Here is a 19,097-nt window from a genome sequence, read left to right on the forward strand (position 1 = left end):
CTCTCTCTCTCTCTCTCTCTCTCTCTCTCTCTCTCTCTCTCTCTCATAGGAGATGATGAACACAGAGTTGTACTTGTTTCACCCAGTGTATATTACAGAACTCAAAGAAAAATATTCTCTGTAACATGAGAAAGTTCAAATGGGAATTTAAAACTCATTAGCAGAGAAACAATAACTAAGGCAATGGAGAAAATTTAACAGAAAAATTGAAGTTAGGGTGAAATGGTAATACATGTAAAGAAAGAATGTGGACATAGTAAGAAAAGGCCCTGAATTCCCAAAGACCCATTTTCAATCTTCTTGTTTCTCAAAGACTACCGGGACTTCTCATGTGTGGAAAATGCTTCAGAGCACAGATGCTTTTGTGTAGCATCCCATGCATAGTGTCCACGGCTATGACATATACAATGAATATTACTGGGGAAACTGGGGTTTTCTGCTTAGGTTCTTGCTACTGATGATAAAATAACTTAAACATGGACTCAAAAGAAAGCATGACAACAATTTTATTAGCAATTTAGAGAAAAACTAAAGACGGACAATGTAGATATTGAAGCAGCGGGCTGCGTTCCTGCCCAGTTCCCACACTGCTAGCTTTATACCCAAAATAACAACACACAAATTGTATTCTTTTAAACACTGCCTGGCCCATTAGTTTCATTCTCTTATTGGCTAATTCTCACATCTTGATTAACCCATTTCTAATAATCTGTGTAGCACCACAAGGTTGTGGCTTACTGGGAAGGATTCTAGCCTGCTTCCATCTTGGAGAGGAGAGCTATGGTGACTGCCTGACTCAGCTTCTTTCTCCCAGCATTCTGTTCTGTCTTCTCTACCCACCTAAGGGCTGGCCTATCAAAGGCCAAGGCAGTTTCTTTATTAACTAATGAAAGTAACACATACACCCTCCTCCATCAGGACAAGCTGTAAATCTTGCCAGATGTCCAGAGAAGAAAGACTAAGGGAGAAAAGGAGAGAAAATCCCTGCTGTTTGTAAGTAGTCACAGGGTGGAAAGCCTTGGGATGGGGAGTCGTTTTAGATACACAAGTGAGGTAGCCCAGAGCAGAGGAGAAGACATGCCCAGGCTTTACAAAGTGACCAGATGGAAAAAAGATAGAAAAGGAGGCAAAGGAAGTGTTAGGGTTCAGAAAAGCAGATACCGCATGGTGGAGGCTTAACATCACTTGTAATGGTTAGTGTTACAGTGACTTAACATAAGCTGGAGTCATCTGGGAAGAGGGGAGCTCAATTGAAGAAAAGTCTACATCAAATTGGACCTGTTTCTTGACAAATCATTGATGTGGCAAGGCCCAGCTTGCTTTGGGCAGTGCCAACCCTGGGCTTGTGTCCCAGGTCTTCTTAAAAAGCAAGCGGAGCAAGGCGTTAGGAGCAAGCCTGAAGGCAGCATTCCTCTGTAATCTCTGCTTCAGTCCTGCCTCCAGGACCCTGTCTTGGTTTCCCTCGGTGATGGAATGGAGTTTGTCAGCTGAAATAAATCCTTTTCTTCCTGAGTTGGCTTTGGTGATGACATGTATCATAGCAACAGAAAGCAAATTGGACATGGCCAGGAGTGATGCAAGCAGTTGCAAGGGGGGAACACTTCAGAGAAGGACACTTGTATTATCTCATTAAGGGGATAGTTATCTTCTTACCTTCCTAACATGGCCTTAGTATTTTCAGGAGTGGTTTCTTGGTCAAGTGATTGACTGACAGGGCAAGCCAGCTTGACTCTTAAGGGAGGAGAAAATATAACTGAGTAGATCAGCATATCATAGCTCCACCCAGAGCAAGAGACTGATTCTATTCTTGTTTGGTTTTGGAGTCTCACTGTGTAGCCTTTGTTGGCCTGAAATGCACTATGTAGAGCAAAGTTAACCCACATTTGTAGAGATCCACCTACATCTGCCTCCTGAGTGCTGGAATTAAAGGTGTACACCATCATGCTTGATGTGGGATCCTATCCGTTTAAGCAGAAGGAACTAGCTTTCCCATAATGGAACATTTACGTGCAAGTTGTCCACAAAGCTCTGATACACAACCTCAATAGTCACTAAGGCTATCGTGACATTCCCTTAAGAGTTGAGACTCTAAAATCATTTCAGAGATGGGCTGAAATTGAGAAATAGATATAACCCTTACTGCCATGAAATCTGGAGATTCAGTTCCAAAAGTGTCCAACAGACGAGAGCAGTGTAAGTCACAGTCTGAGACACAGCTTCCTGACCTTGGCACTCACTTAGGGGAAAAGAGATAGTGACCCTGAACTCCCGTCCGGAATCCCTGGCTCTTGCCTAGTCACTTCTGGCCACAGACAAGAATGGACCTGCTGCTGTCATGATCCCTGCCCTAACCTACCCACCCATGTCTAGCCCTCATCCTCTTCATTAGCATAGGTGGGTTTCTGTTAAACTAAAACAGTTTCCGCCTAACTTAACAGTTATCATCTTATTTTCTCTGGAGATTTTGTTGCTTGGAATTTTTAAACAGCCTGAGCTTTAGCTCTTAAATTTTTCTTAGTTTTAGTCAAATGTGCCTTCAGGTCCCACCCAGAATAACAGATCACATTTTATTTCCGCTGCCCCTCCTTCATTGCATTTAGTCATCACATGTCCCCAAGTTTCTCTTGACTCTGAGTCCTTCTCAGAATTACCTTCCCCCTACCCTTATTGCCTTGACTGCTTTGAGAACAGGTGAGCTCTTTTAAGGTCCCTTTAAGGGAATTTGCTGATGTTTTGCTCACTATTAGACGGGCTGTTTAGTTTGAGGGAGAATGGTCACAGAGAAAATGCTTTATCCCATGCTCTCAAGGGTATGCCCAATCATGCGTTATTGATGAGGTGACCCTGCTCAGCTCACTGAGATAGCCCATGTCAGGTTCTGCCACAGTAAAATCTTCCTCTCCTTCCCCTTTCCACACTGGGCTGTTGGGAGAGATATTGCTATGTATAATTCTTATACATAGCAATAGTGTATTTTTTTATGAGATGTCCCCCAAAAGTCTTGGGCATTTGAATACTTGGTTCCAGTTGGTGGCTGTTTCGGGGAGGATTAGAATGTGTGATTTTGCTGGAGGAAGCGTATCACTGGAGTAGGCTTTCAGGTTTCAAAAGACTTGTGCCATTTTGAGTAAGCTTTCTCAGCTTCCTGTTTCTGGTCTAAGATGTGAGCTCCCAGCTGCTGCATCAGGCACCTTGTCTGTCTGCTGCCACGCTTCCTCACTGTTAGGGTTACAGTCCCTCTGAAACTGTAAGCCCAAAATCAACCCTTCCTTCTACAGCTTGCTTTGGTCTTGGTGTTTTATCACAGTGATAGAAAAATAATTAAGACCAAGATGCAGGGTGATACCCTGCTTTTAGGATGTGAAAGCTATCTGCTTTACCTAGAATTCTACAGGAGATTTGTTTCTCTATCCCCACTTGTTTATTAACATATGGGTATTGGGGGAATAACCTAATATTATTTTACTTGTTTTGTTGTCATGAACACTAGTGGCTCTTTGAGATATTCAGTACTACTTTTTATTGTTTTATCATTTGATCTTTGTTTTTAGGATTTCTAAGAACTTCCTGGGAATTTACAGTTCTTGAGGCTCATTTTATATACTTCTTTTCCTTCCATCCCTAGCCCCAAATTAACAGTTTCCTATGAGCTTGATCCCCCCCCCTTTTTTTAATCAGGGAATGGTATTGGAAACCAATCTCTGGGTAGGGCATGTATTCCATTTTTAAAAAAATTCAGATTGCTGCCACGTTGACTTCTGCTAAGGTGTTTTAGTTTGGCAAGCATATTAAATGTCTAAAATTTTGCTAAAGAGAAAAGTCTTCTCTCAGACAGAACTCATGCATGCAGCCAATTATAGCTCAAATCGAGATTAACAAATGACACAGGCATATTAAAATGTTATGGAGGGAACAGTATCAAGCCTGTGGAAGCAACCTCTTCTTAAGGAGTTTCTTGCAGGTAATCACACCTGCCTTTTGTGTTAAATTTCTACATAGTAGGAAGATTCTGTTTCGCAGAATATGAAAATAACGTTACTTCACCAAGCTTCTGAAGAATTCTGGAAACTCAGAATTGTTTCCACAAACAGTCTCCGTGGTCTTCCTCACAGCACCCCACAGGGTGGCTATCTGAGGAAGGCTAAGAGCAACAGGGAGGGAATGCTTTGGGAATTCCATTCTGAGATACAGGAGTTCCAGCATCTGCTCTGAAGAGATACGGAGCCAGAGCAAACACCTATGTCCAGACTCCTGGCATGAAAAACCAGGCTGGATTAGATTTTGCAATCATGTTATACAATTTGTTAAGGATTACAAACTCCTGTTCAAATGTCTACCTTAAAATTAATGCTAAATGCTGAAATATTTACCCCAGAAACACCTTCCAGTATCTATAAAGTCTGGATTAGAAGCTCTAAGATAAATAGCTCTTCTCTGTGGAGTGGCACTGACCAAGGTTAATCATGGGAGACATGCTCACTGATCTGCAGATAAATGAGGTTGAGTGTTTAAAAAAGAGAATTGGTTTATGTAGCTTGAGAGACTGGAGAGAAGATATAGATATTTACACATAATCAATACTGAGATGGAATCAAGTATAGAACCAAATTTATTGACAATTTTTTAATGGGCCTTTGAGTGTAATGTCATCACCAGGACTGGATAGAAACAGAGCAAGTAAGATTCTGATATTTAGTGAGAATTTTGCAGCTTAGTTCTAAAAAAAGAGCAATTCAGAGAGAATGGTAAATTAGTTTCACATATTATAAAGAGATATAAGTATTTAAAAGGCAGCCATCTTGGGTTAGGAGTGCAGCGCCGGGGCGAAGGACGTGTCCACACGCGCAGCGAAGGACGTGTGCGTCCACACGCGCAGCATTCCCAGTTCACCCCTAGTTCAGAAACTAAACAGATACATACACAAAAAAAATGGCCAAGAAGAATGCACAGAACTAAATCAAATATCTGTAATACTTCACCCTAAAGGAAAACCAACTTCACAAAATGTTCTAGTCATGTCCTCGGGGAAGACTGTAGCCGAATAGCGTGAATGAGGAATGAGGTACCCTAGACCAGTGGTTCTCCACCTTCCTAATGCTGTGACCCTTCAATACAGTTCCTTATGTTGTGGGGACCCCAAGCATAGAATGATTTTTGTTTCTACTTCATAATTGCTACTGTTATGAATTATATTGTAAATGTCTGTGTTTTCCCATGCTTAGGCAACCTCTGTCGAAGAGCTGGTCCACCCCTCAAAGGGGCCGTTACCCTGTAGCCAGTGTTCTCGTCGGACATTCTTGGACCACCCGCCTGCAAATAAGGATGTGGAGACTTACTATTAATTATAAAAGTTTGACATTTGGTGTAGGCTTGTTTCCAACTATCTCTTATAACTCAAGTAAACCTGCTTCTATTAATCAGGTTCGGCCACGTGGCTTTTACCTTTTCTCAGTATGGCACGTCTGACTTCTTCCTAGTCTGCTATCGAAATCCCGTGCCTAGATTCTGCCTCTTCCCCTCTCTCCTGGGAAATCTGCCTATCATTGCCTGCCTAGATATTGGTCATTCAGTTCTTTATTAAATCAATCAGAAGGTGCCTTGGCCAAGATGTATCTTCACAGAGTACAAAAAAGATTATCCCACAACATGTCCTGCAGGTTGAGAACTGCTTCCCTAGACACTGAGGGATGAATCTGCTTTCTAAGCCATAGAAAGTAAGTCTGTTTTCCTGAGTATTGGAAGAAGACTTTTCTATATGTAAGGCATTTGGAATTGGTTAACCCTGTTTTTCACTTTTAGCTTGTCTTCTTTAATCCACAGTAGCTAAGAACCAAAATATTTATTAGTGTGTCTTCCAAGGTCTAGTGCTTTTCTCACAGTTTTCCATTTTTAAGAAAAGGTTAGCCTTTTCTTCTTTTATTCCTTCCTTCCTTCCTTCCTTCCTTCCTTCCTTCCTTCCTTCCTTCCTTCCTTCCTTCCTTCCTTCTTTTCTTCTTCCCTTCCTTCTTTCGTGCCTGCCACCTGTCCACCTGCCCTCCTTTTCTTCCTACTTTTGTATGGTAGATATGGCTGTGGATGTTCATCCGGGTTATGCGCGTGTATGCCTCTCAGTGTGTGTTCATGCATGCATTTGGAAACCAGAGTTCAATGGTGGGTGTCTTCCTCAAGACTCCCTACCTTACTTTTTGAAATAGGGTCTGTTATTGACCCTAGAGCTCACCAATTTGGCAAGGTTGCTGTCTAATTAGCCCCAGGGACGTGTCTCCTTCTTAAGCCCTTGGGATTATAGGTGTGTGATGCTTGGCCTGGCTTTTATGCAGATGCTAGGGAACCAAACAGTGCTTGGTGAACAAGCACTCTACCTGCTTAGCCATTTCTCTGTCTGGGTCTCTCTTTGCTTTTAATTTTGCTTTATTTTATTTTTGCCATGCTTGAGATTTAATCTAGCAAACAGGTTGACTTTTGATTGAGTTCTAATTACTTTTCTGCTGCACACATTCAATTATTTGCTTATTTAAATATTTAACAAACACATAACTTTTTTTTTAAATATTACAACCGCTAGATAGGTATGGACATTCTAGCAACAAATAAAGCTCAGTTTTGCTCTCCTGAGCTCATATTCAAATCAGGGGGAATTCTGGGAGGAATGATATATGCTGTAAACCCAGGCTGAGGCAAAATATGTGAGTTCAAAACCCACCAAGGCTACATAGTAAGATCTTGTCTCAAAAAACTAAATCAGTCCAAACCAAACCAAGCCTGACAGACCAGCAAATAATATTAAATGGGGAAGACAGAAAAGAAGTGACTATATAATATAACAAGAGGTAGTAAATGTTGTGAAGAAAAATAGAGCAGGTATCGATATAGTATTATTTGGGTTTTTGTATATTCTGTTGTTTCCAGTATGTGAACTTCTCCTTCCTTGAGCATAAACAGCTTCTACACAAACGGTGCTAGAATGAATGGCATTATCTCACAGAGCTCTAGTCTCTGGGTTATATTACTGATCCTGCAGATTTTATCAACGAAGGAAGCTATTTGTGAACCAGGAAACAATTGTTTGCTTTTCATGGCAGCCTGCCTGTGGGAGACGGAAATGTTCTAAAGGCAGCCTCATTCCTTAGGGTAGATGCTTGTTTAATAAATAATAAATATATAAATAAGTGAAATTTAAAAATCATTTTTAAAATTGAGATGTCAACTGCTTTCAGAGCAAGCTCTGAGGAGGAAGGAAACTATACACTGTGTTTGTTTCTGTGTGAATTCATAAATGGGGACCTTCACACTTTCTTCTCAAATCATTTGGAACAACTGGATCTTCCACAGCATGCCCTGCTATGGTGGGGAGCAATGCCGTCACCAGCATGCTAGTTGGGAGGAGAAGCCTGCCAAGTGTTCATGTTTTTGCAGTTTTGAGCTGGAGAATGGGACATGCACAGCCTGTGTTGTTTTTTTTTTCTAGAACTTTCCCTATGACCTCTCTACTTAAGACCTTGGTTAGTTTAAGCCATGGGAGCTCTGGTTTCATTGTGATGGAAGAAGATTATTAGTCATCTAAAAAATAGTCTAAGGAACGTTTTGACATTTAGTTTTGAGAGTAGGTGGGAGCCAAGTTAAGGCTTGCAATGGCTGCGTACACGGGCGATTGAGGACGAGTTTCTTCCATATTCAACAGACTCCACTTGCCAGCAGCATTGCTAATAAAGGGCTTAGCACCCTGTGAGCACCTAGGGTTGCCTGATTATACCTACTACAATCATTCTTTCCTTCAAGTTCCTAAAGGGAAATAGACATACTAGGTAGTAACTAAAAAAAGACCAAAGCTAGATAATATTTTGTTGTGGTTGTTGTTTTACTTGTCTGTTTATTTTGAGTGTCTGTCTGTCTGTCTGTCTGTCTTCACTTCTAAAGTTTGTACAATCCTTGTTTCTAGCCTACAAAGATGTCATAAGTAAAACATAAATTAAAAGGTATGTGGCATCAGAAGCGACGTCGCTCTGTTGTTTCCCTGTGTTTTGAGGGGCTAATGGTGTCAAGAACATGGTCTTTAGACCTAGACTTCCAGCACTCAAGTCCATTAATCAGATGGAAGATGTTGGGCAAATTACTTAGTCCTTCTGTGCTTCTCAGAACATCCATATCTAGTGTGGGGTCCTGGGTGAAAAATTATTAATATAAACATTCGGAACAATATGAGGAGCATTAGGGTACTTAAGAATTCCTAGCTGTTGGAGCCAGGAAGAGATGGCTCAGCAGCTAAAATGCTTGCTACTCTTATAGAGAACTAGAGTTTAGTTCTAAGAACCCATGCTGGACAGTGTATGAAGAGTTATGACTCTAGCTCCTGGAGAATCCCATGTATGCTCCTGACTTTTGAGGGCATCTGCCCACATGCATATGTAAACACACACACACACACACACACACACACAGAGAGAGAGAGAGAGAGAGAGAGAATAATAATCAATAAATCTTAGAACAATTTTCAGCTGTTTGCATCCTTGTTTATTGCTGCCTTTCATAGCTACTTCTCTGTTGCTGTGATAAGACACCATAACCAAGACAACTTACAAGAGAAAGCATTTAACTGGGCTTGCTATTTCAGGATGTTAGAGTCTATGGCACAAAAGTAAAAGCGTGGTGCTAAGAACAACTGAGAGCTCACATCTTGAGACACAAGTATGAAGCAGAGAGAGAACACTGGGAATGACACAGTCTTTTGAATCTTCCAAGCCTGCCCACGGTGTGCCACCTCCATCAACAAGGAAACACCCCTCATCCTTCCCAAGCAGTTACACCAACTGGGAACTAGATATTTAAACGTATGAGCTTCTGAGGGCCATTCTTGTTGAAACCACCACACTACTATAGCTTATATATTCATTGTGGATTTGAAACCCATATTCTTATTTAGTATTCTAAACCACATAGAGTCTAATTTTCTTTTAGGCAACAGCTCAAGGAACCATCAAATTTACCAAGGACTACCACCAACTGACCAAATATCAGTGTCCCTAAGATCTTTCAACAAAACCAACTTAGCTAATGAACATATTTAATTCATTAAAAGTTAAAACATGAGCATCAGTTTGTCAAATGATGATTTTTGGAATATGACATACCAGTACGGTGTGGGAGGTCCTTCTGTCTATGTGTTGCTTTTATTGGTTAATGAATAAAGAAACTGACTTGGCCTATAGCATGGGAGGAGAAAGGTGGAGTTAGAGAGAAGTGATGGAGCCAGGAACTTTAGCTGGTAAGCCACAACCATGTGGCGATACACAGATTAATGGATATGGGTTAAATTAATATGTAAGAGTTAGTCAGTAAGAAGCTAGAGCTAATGGACCAAGCAGTGATTTAATTAGTATGGTTTCTGTGTGATTATTTCTAGGCTAAGTGGCAGGGAACCAACAAGTGCCCCTTCCCTCCATCACCAGTATTTTACAGCAGCAGAGCTAAAACCACTGGTGCTAGATGCAGAAGAAGACAGCCTTAGAACCATGTGGAGGACTCCTAGGCACCTCCCCGAAGTCTTGGATGCCTCGCAAGATATAGACCTAATGTTACTAGGGTTTCCAAAAGTGGACAAAATCTGTTTTTTTCAAGTGTGAATCTGCTGACATTTGCATTTGGCAAGTATTTACCTATTGTCCTGGGCAAGCACAATCTATTCAAGGACCTGGCATGTGCCCCCCATGCCTCCCACTTGTGAGCTCTGCTGTGAATGTTGTGCTTGTATCTGCTAGTAGGTTATACTGTCCTCTAGAGGATGGTGGTCACCAGGGCCCCCAAATAGTGCACTACTTTGGAATTCTACTAAGTTATGAATTTGTACCTGAAATGTTACAAACTAAGAATAAATATCCTTTGCTCTGTAGTAAAAGTTTTTATTTTCAACATGGCTCCTGAGTGTCTGTGGCCAAATTTGAACATGTATTGTCTCCTGAAACAACTAACACTTGGCGTTGTAAAGTCAGGGAGGGTAGCAAGAACTGGAGGAGGAAGCTGACTTCCGAAGCAAGAGAAAGAAATGTCGAGAAAGTGAAAACCTTACTAAATAAGCTGTAGAGATTTGGGAGGTTGACCTCGAGCTCAGCTAAGGAAAGGAATTTTGAATGGAAACAGTAAGTACTCTTTTGGCTTAGGTAGCGATAATTAGGGAAGACGTATATGAAGACATCTCTTGAAATTCCTGTTATATTTTATTTCATTTTAAAAGAACATTGAAGGGCTAGAAGCCTTTTTTGAATTATTAATTTTTAAGTTGAAATATTAATTGAATATTTTGGGGAGATGAAGGGTCACCTTATGAATACCAAGAGACTGGGTGATATTTTGTAAGTTATCCTCAAATCTTTTTAATGTTTTAGATCCTTCAGATAGAGCAATGAGGGCACTTACTGCCTGGCTTTTCCTTTTTTCTTTCTATTTTCTTCCACATACCCAGGGCAAAATTCTGCTCATTGAAGGTTCTTAATGAGTTCCTTTGAATTATTTAAATGTTTTTCAATTTTAAACGTTTTTGACTGAAATGTGTTTCTTTCTACCAACTCTAGAAGTTGCCAAAGTGAAAGGAGGCACACCTCAGAGGAACTCAGAATACACTCTGGTTTTAAGAACCAAACAATGCAGTTCTTACTTTGAAATCCCTCTCTCTTTGCATATCCTTATCTTCTTAAAATATTTATTTGGGGATCTTATGACAGAAGGCTTTTTTCCCTAGGGTTTCACTATTTCCTGAACTAGACATGAAATAAAAACGCATTGTATTTCTCTTAGAATTCAAATCAAAAGATGTTGGCTCACAAAGGCCACTGCCTTGTTCAAAATAGAGGATTAGAAGCATTGCGCTGTACTTGGGTTTAGTTCCAGGAATTACTCTGAAATTGTCTTCAAAGTGAGGGGATGTGCAGACAGCGACTCCATCTCCCAAGCCTGAGGCTGGCTTGCTGTTGCATGGATGAGCTTCTCTGTCCCAGCTCATCTGCTGAATTCACCCCTGCCCCTTTGATCCGCTGTGCTCTCTTCCAGTATCTTCATGAACACGCCAACAGCACAGTTGTGGGATGAGAGCTTGACTTCGGTTGTTTAGATCATTTTGTTTGCCAGGAAGTTTTCCCTTCTGGCAATAGACAGCCCAAACCACAAAACATAGTCCAGACGGCACAGGGCTTGTCAAATGAAAAGTACTTGGTTGGCAAAGAGTGAAATTTCACTACTAATTATAGATTCTTCTCCCTTATTAGTTCTTTTATTTGTCTGGCCTTTCTTTGGAAGCGCGATGTTTCTACATGAGAAATTCTCCTGAGGGAAACGAGAGGAGAGGACTTTGAAGAAGCTGGTGGCCTCCCTAGGTTGTTTAGAAGCCATTAGGGGTGATGGAGGAGACAAGCGGTGACATCTGTGTTTGTCTCATGATTCACAACGGAGACAATGTGCACAGAAAATATTTTTAAAGCTAATTTTCCAAACTAAATGTTGGGAAAATTTCTCAAACTATGTTAGCTTGTTTATTGTGCTCCACTCCATCTTGACTCTCTGGATGTACTTGTTTTGTTATTACATTAACAATTGAAATACATTTCTTATGTTTGTTTGTTTTCCTCTGAGAGGTGATGCATTTCCTATTCCAACAGGGATTCTCCATCCAACAAATATTTGTAAAGCACCAATTCCATGTAAGGCATCTCGACTTAAAAAAAAAAATGGAAAGAAAGGAAGAAATGAATGGGCTGGAGAAATGGCTCAGTGACAAGAACACCTTACATGCAAGCAAGAGGACCTGAGTTCTGATGACCCCAGCACCCACACTCTTTAATTGAAAGAAAGTGGGAGGTGGCCACTCATGATTGTAAAGCAATGTTGTGTTAGAAGAGACAGGAGGACAATTGAGACTTTCAGGCAGTGGGCACAGCTCCAGGTTCAGTGTGAGATCCTGAATAAGGTGGAATAGGATGGAGAAGGAAACCCTGCCCCCCACTCCTGTATCTGTGCCACAAACATATATACCACACACACACACACACACACACACACACACACACACACACAAATACACAAGAAGAATAAATGAAAACCAATTTACATATGCCCATAAATAATAATCCGTTAACCAGAATTCACTCTTCTAAGTTGACAAGCTATTGTGACAGGCTCGTGTGACTTATTGGCAAAGGATTTTGTCCTTGGTAAAAGCTGAAATATTAGTTGCTTCAGTTTGTGTCATGTTCTGAATTTTCCACTCCACTCCAGTATCTGTAACTAGACGACAGATTCCAATGTTAAAAATAAAATGGTAAGCTTTTGAATTAGACAAAGTTGAACTTTAGTTCTTCTGAGTGTTAGCATTCTGCTATAAACAGTGTCACTTGTGTTTTAGCGTTTAAATAATTACATTTCTCATGGAAGGAGCTAAATGTTGTTATGTTTTTAGGTGATCTGAATTCCTGGGATGTGTTCATTTGCCTGCCTTCCAGAGAAGCTGGTGGGAAACCCTGCATACCCAAGGAGCACATGTGTCGTCTAAGTCTACATCAAAAGGTAAACACTGTCAAAGTATAAAGATATTTTTTTCAATCCTATGGATATTATTAAAAAGAGAAAATTTTAGGCCTATATATTGTTGTTTTTAATTCTTTGGGGAAAGTTTCATAAAGAGTTAGTTGGCTTCCTATCACTCCAACAAAGTGCCTCGGATAAACCAACAAATGAAGAGGGAAAATCTACCTCTGTATTGTGAAACTGACTCACAGTTTCAGAGCGTAAGGCCATGGTTGTTTGGCCTTGCTGACCTCAAGCTAGTGCTGAGGAAATACATCACAAAGTGAGTGTGTGGTGAAGAAAATCGTTCACCTTGTGGTATCCAGGAAGCAAGGAGACTGAGAAAGGAAGACTGATAAAGGTTCCCAATATTTCCCTCAACAGCTTAGTCCAGTGGTCTAACTTCCTCTAGTGAAGCCAGGCTTCCCAAAGATTTCACCAGGTTCCAATAACAAACAAGCCACTGACTAACCCTTTACTCTATGAGTCTCTGGGGGCATTGAAGATACAACATGTAATCCCATGCCTTATAATTCATCTTATAATTAGAAACAAATTTTGTGTTGTTTTTAATATAATCTCCAGTTTGAGCTATTAATAGTTTTTTTTTAACTCAATAAAGCACAAGCTTTACCTAGAATTATATAGTTTATTGCATGGAGCTTATCCTCAGTTCAATGATTCATAGTAGAAAAACATTTCCTATATCTTTGTACAGACCTTTTCAAACTTAGCATATGCCCTAGTGAGCTTTAGTTGCCATGGTGAATCAACCCACAGTCCCCTAAGAGAAAGCCTTGAGTGAAGGATTGTCTGGGTCAGATTGGCTGTGTGCATGTCTGCAAGGGATTATTTTGAATATTAACTTATAAAGGTGGTCCTAGCCCTGCAGGCTATAGGCTGCAGAATCACTAGGCAGATGGTCATGAGATGTATTAGAAAGCTATCTGAGCATCAGCCCTCAAGCTAGCCAAAGAGCGAACCAGCAAGCAGCAGCATTTCTCCATAGTTTCTGCTCCAAGCTCCTCTTGTCCTGCTTGAGTTCCTATCCCGATTTCTCCAGAAAGTGTCCTGGAAGTGTAAGTTGAAATAAACACTTTCCTCCCACAGTTGCTTTTGGTTGGAGAGTTTTATCACAGCAACAGGAACAGAACTAGAACATCATATTAAATTGCAAAAAAATGTAATTACTTTCTCAACTTAAAACTGAAATTCAGTATTTACTGTCTACAGTATGTGAACGTTCATAAGTGAAGATGAGATGAAAACTTGCCCAATGTGCCAGTCATTATACTAGATGAGGTAGGTATTGTTGATACTTGTGACCAGTCTGGGAGGAAAGGGAAAAAACCCAGCTGGTTTTTATTTCCTAACTGAAGCTGCAGTGCCTACCCTAATGACGCAGTGGCACAGACAGGCTAAACAAGCTCATTTTTCTTCTCATTTTTTTTTCCCTTGTAACTTTTTACTTTTTTGACCTTTAGGCTGAAAACTTCCTTTTTGTGTGTTAGGGTTTTGTTTTTACAAAGCCCAAGTTTGGTCTTGAACTCACTATGCAGTCTAGGCTTGGCCTAACATTTGCAAAAGATTTCCTGTCCCAGCCCCGCCCACTCCTGCCCCAGTATTGAGACCTTTGTATATCTGAGTCATTTCTTCTTTTCGTTCCTCTTTCCCCTTTCCCCCTCCTCTTACTTCTTTACCAGCTTCTTCCTCTGTCCCCTCCTCCTCCGCTCCCCCCTCTTTCTTTCTTTTCTTTCACCGGCCTGAGATCCCTAGCACTATCTGTAATCACAGCCATTCCATGTCTGTTTTTACCACACTCTCTCACCTTATGCTTTATGACACCAACTACCCGAATCTCAACTACCCTTTATCCTTAAAGGTTCTCAAGTCTGCAACTAACCTTCAGAGCAGTCTCCCAGGCTTCAGACTTGCACGGGCCTCTCTACCTGGCCTTGATGCCCCACTGATGCCTTAAGCCCAAGCTCCTTAGCCATTATGTCTAGTCAGTCATAATATGGCCAAGTATTCATTCTCCTCTTAGATTATAATCTGTCCTTCATCGTCACACCCTCCCTCTTCTTTACTAACAAACACACAAAATAAGTACATAACCCTGAAATAGTCTGCAGAGAAGCTAATAAAAGAACCAAGGAGAGGGAAGGAAACGCTAACAAGAAAAAGATGCCAGGGCTCCTCGGAACCAGCAAGAGCCAAAGATTCTTACCGCTCCTGGTCACAAAGAGGTAAACAGAAGGAAGGGCTCAGCCCTGAGCTACTGAGAGCCAAGACACCTGCTTGACTGGAGGGCAAGCAGTTGTTAACTGGGCAGCGTGTCACTGTACCCTACCACAGGCCTGCAGAGAGGGTGAGAAACAAAACTGCTCTCCTCCCAATCTTCAGTTCCTCTTCCGTTGCTCCCATTGGTCCAACGCAACAGTCAGGAAGCAAGCATCTTTGTGATGTCATCCATAAAAATTAGCCTGCTGGAAACAGCAGGAGGGGGTTCTAGAGAACAGACCAGTGAGTACTTAACACAATTAGCTGTGAGGCATTCTCTACCCAGAGTCTGCCCAATAGCACCCTTCTCTCACCTTCATTTAGCTCCAGAATCATACCAAGTGATAAACTAATTGTCTTTCTCTGAACACCTATACTGGTTTCTATCACATACCTTCCTCTCCTTCATCCTCCCTCCTCTTCTTCCCTCCCTCCTTCCCCTCCTCTTTTTTTTCTCCTTGTTCTTTTCCTCCACCTCCTCCTTCTCTTTATCCCTTCCTTAATACCCTTTCTCAGTCCTCTCAAGCTCTGCTATTTTCAATAAGGAGGGGCTTTGTCTTCCTGACAATTTCTTTTCAGTTTGTCACAACCAGGAGAAAAATGTGCTATGGTCAAAGCCAAGGATGGTGCTAAATACTGGTGATGTTCACACCCAAGAGTAATGAAGCCCAATATAGTGTCAAAGCTGAGAAACCCCAAGGACCAAAGTCTCCAAGATAAACTCTTGCTCTATCACACATCACCTAAAGGATATCATCTCAATTAATCTCCGTATTCTTTGGTGTGTTTTAGTAAAATATGAAGGAGTTAGACACCAACTTTAAATTCTCAAGAAAGTCACAGGACACCTTGTGGTGAGGCAGAACCAAGAAGCATAGCAGAGATGCTGGGTGCATGTATAGAAGGTGGGTGCTGGGGGGGGGGTTTAAAAAGTACAGGGTCTAGTATTCTGAGATTACACGTCCATGCAGAAAATTATGGAATTAATATAGTATTTCCCTAGGTATCCTTACTCACCTTGCTCTAAGCTTAGCAGACTATACAAACATGATGCATTTATCAAGAACAATAAATTAGCATCAATCCAAACTATTCACAGAATTACAGACAGTACTTAGATATTTTTAAACTTATGCCATTTCTCTGTTCCAGGATTCAATCTAACACCCTTGTTAGATAGAGTTTCAACCTGTCTCGGTTGTCCCTCCCCTGTGTTTCTCAGTCCTTTTTTTCCCTTAATGGAAATGACATTTCTGAAGAAAATTGATTAGGTATTTAGTAGAATGTGCCTGGATTGGATTTATTTGACATTTTTTTTTTTTACAAAACTATAGAGTTTTTTTTTTTTTTGAAAGAATGCCACTGTGGTTATTTGAGTAAGAATGGCCCACATGGGTTCACATATTTGAATATTTGGCTCCCAGTTTGTGGAACTGCTCAAGAAAGATTAGGAGGTGTGGTTATATTGGAGGAGGTGTATCACTGAGCAGATTATATTAGGGGGTGTGGTTATTTTGGGGGAATGTATCACTGGGCAGACTTTCAGGCTTTGAAAGCCCACACTCGGCCTTGTCTTCCTTTCTCTCCCTGCCATCCTCACTGGGGTCAGTATGTGAGCGCTCAGCTACTGTTCCAGTGCCATGCCTGCCTGCCATGAAGGCCATGAACTTACCCTTTGAAATTGGAAGCCCCCAATAAGCTCTTTCTTTTATAAGATCCTTGGCCATGCTGCTTTGTCAGAGCAATCGAAAAGTAACTAAGACACAGTCTCGGAATAGATTAGTGACTTTAGCACTCCTTTAAGTTTTTGTGTGTGTGTGGCTCTAAACACTCCTTGGTCTTGTTTCTTTTTTCATCTGACATAGGTATTATCTGCTGCCTGTCTCCACCCTGGAACTACAACTTTTCCTTTGGCTTTGTAAATATTTGGGATGTGATAAATTGAAACTATGCATATATCTTGCTTTTCTGCAAATGTTGGGACAGCAATTTTAATATCCAGTCATGCATCTTACCAGTTATCAGTATTATCCATTTTAATGGTCATTTTCTGTTTCCCCATTCCTTCTATAATTATTATGTGTGAATCTCCTATAAGGAAGATCTATTTCTATGAATATGCCATGTCTGAGTTTGTTTTATTTAAAAACTTAAGTCTCATGTGGGATTATATTTTTTGCCTAGAAGATGATTTACACTAAATTTAAACTAACACCATTTATCAAGATGGAGGCCAACACCTCTTGTGATACCTTCCTTGCTGAACATACTGTCTGATTTTTTACTTTATCAACTCATTCATTCATCTGTTGGTGCATTGATTACCTCACCTATCCATTTGCCATTTCTACTTAGTGGACAGTTGTGCTGAGCCTTGTTTAGGCACTGAGGAAATGTAAATTCACAAAACAGACATAATTCCTTGTTCTTGGGGGAATTAGACCCTTAGCAGGAGACAGATAAAGGAAAGGCCATAGTGATAGTCCAAGTTAGATGTCGAAAAGAGCCAAAGACAAAATTAAAGAGAGAAAAAAATTAGTTGTTGAACTTTAGATGCAGAGGGTAGGTTTCATTAAGAAAGTGACATTTGAGCTGGACGTGGTGACTCACACCTTTGATCCTAGCATTTAGGAAGTGAAGGCAGAAAGATCTCTGAGTTAGAAGCTAGCAAGGTCCACAGAGTGAGATCCAGGACAGCCAGAGCTACACACAGACACCCCGTCTCAACCCTCCCCTACCAAAGTAACACTTGAGTCCAGCCCAGAAAACCCTGAGGTCCTAGTGCCAGGGGCTTGGGTAAAGATTACAAGACAAAGGAAAGGAGAAATAGGCATCGGGTAAAAAGAGGTTGTCTTATTTTTGTTTGTTCTGTTTTGTTTTTTATTGTTTTCAGTTTGTTTATTGTGTTGACTTGTCTTAGTTATTTTTCTGTCACTGTGAAGAGACACCTTGACTAAAGCAACTTACAAAAGAGAGCATTTAACTCGGTGCTTGCTAAGAGTTTCAGAGTCCTTCCATGACAACAGGTAGGCAGGCATGGGGCTAAGAGTTTCCACTGATCTAAAAGTTGGAGGCGGGGTAAGTGAGACTAGACCTGGAGTGGGCTTTTGAAACAACAAAGGCAGTGACGCTCCTCCTCCAACAAGGCCACACATATTAATAATTCCCCAAACAGTCTACTGATGAGGGATCAAACATTCAAATGTATGAGCCTATGGGGGCCGTTCTTATTCAAACCACCAGATTTGGGTTTTGCCTGCATGGATGTCTGTGTAACATACGCAAATAGTACTCGCAGAGGCAAGAAGAGGAGTCACATCCTTTAGGGCTGGAGTTAGAGATCCAATGTGTGGGTGCTGGGAATTGCACCTGGGTCCTCTGGAAGAGCGGCCAGTTCCTTTTAATGCTGAACCATCTTGCTAGCCTGCCTGGTATGTATTAGGAATACACGAATTCCCATATGACTGAAGGGAAGTTAGTGCAGCAGGAGCAGAGTTTACAGATGTTCTTGGAGTGGGGACTTACATATAGTGACATGGGGACCCTTTTAAGGACCACAGCTTTTGTTCTTGGGGAAGTGGTACATTTAAGGGATGTTTTGAGTAGAGGAAAAACGGAAGTCACATCGTACTTTTACAGGCTTTGCCCTGGCAGCTGTGCTGACGTAAGTATTTCAAAAGCAATGACCAAGGGAGGAAGACAATTACTGATATGATTCAGCCAGATGAGGGTAAATCGGACTAGCTGAGCAGCAGTGGGCGTGGCAAGATATAAGCAGAAGATTCAGTGGTGATAGAAATAAGAACAGTAAGCAAAGCAACACTTGTGTGTTTACTGTGCTCCAACTCCATTCTGAGCATTTCCATGTGTATTGTATTTTCTTTACAGCAGAAGAGACAGTAGCACAGAGATAGATAATAGATAGATAGATAGATAGATAGATAGATAGATAGATAGATAATAGATAAATGGTGGGTAGATAGATATATAGATAGGTAGATAGATGGTAGACAGATGATAGATAGACAGTAGCTAGATAGATGAAAGATAGATAAATAGATAGATAGATAGATAGATAGATAGATAGATAGATAGATGGTAGACAGATGATAGATAGATGATAAATAGACAGACAGACAAATACATAGATAGATGGTAGACAGATGTTAGATAGTTTTCTAGTTGTTTAAGGCCTCTTAGTTAATAAAAGAAAAAATAGGATTAACACCCAGGAAGTCTGGCATCAAATACCTGTTTCTTCAATCAGA

General features: G+C 40.9%; 1 protein-coding gene across 1 annotated transcript in view; it reads left to right on the forward strand.

Annotated features, from left to right (window-relative positions):
- The window catches only part of Cped1 (cadherin like and PC-esterase domain containing 1), a 285,451-nt gene that overhangs the window by 53,027 nt on the left and 213,327 nt on the right, over nucleotides 1-19,097 (forward strand). The window contains exon 3 of the mRNA XM_005363770.3: nucleotides 12,443-12,549. Coding sequence (XP_005363827.1) covers nucleotides 12,443-12,549 — 107 coding nt within the window. The remainder of the gene's footprint in view (nucleotides 1-12,442; nucleotides 12,550-19,097) is intronic.

Source organism: Microtus ochrogaster, linkage group LG10 (genome assembly GCF_000317375.1).
Source record: "Microtus ochrogaster isolate Prairie Vole_2 linkage group LG10, MicOch1.0, whole genome shotgun sequence".
Lineage (NCBI taxonomy): Eukaryota > Metazoa > Chordata > Mammalia > Rodentia > Cricetidae > Microtus > Microtus ochrogaster.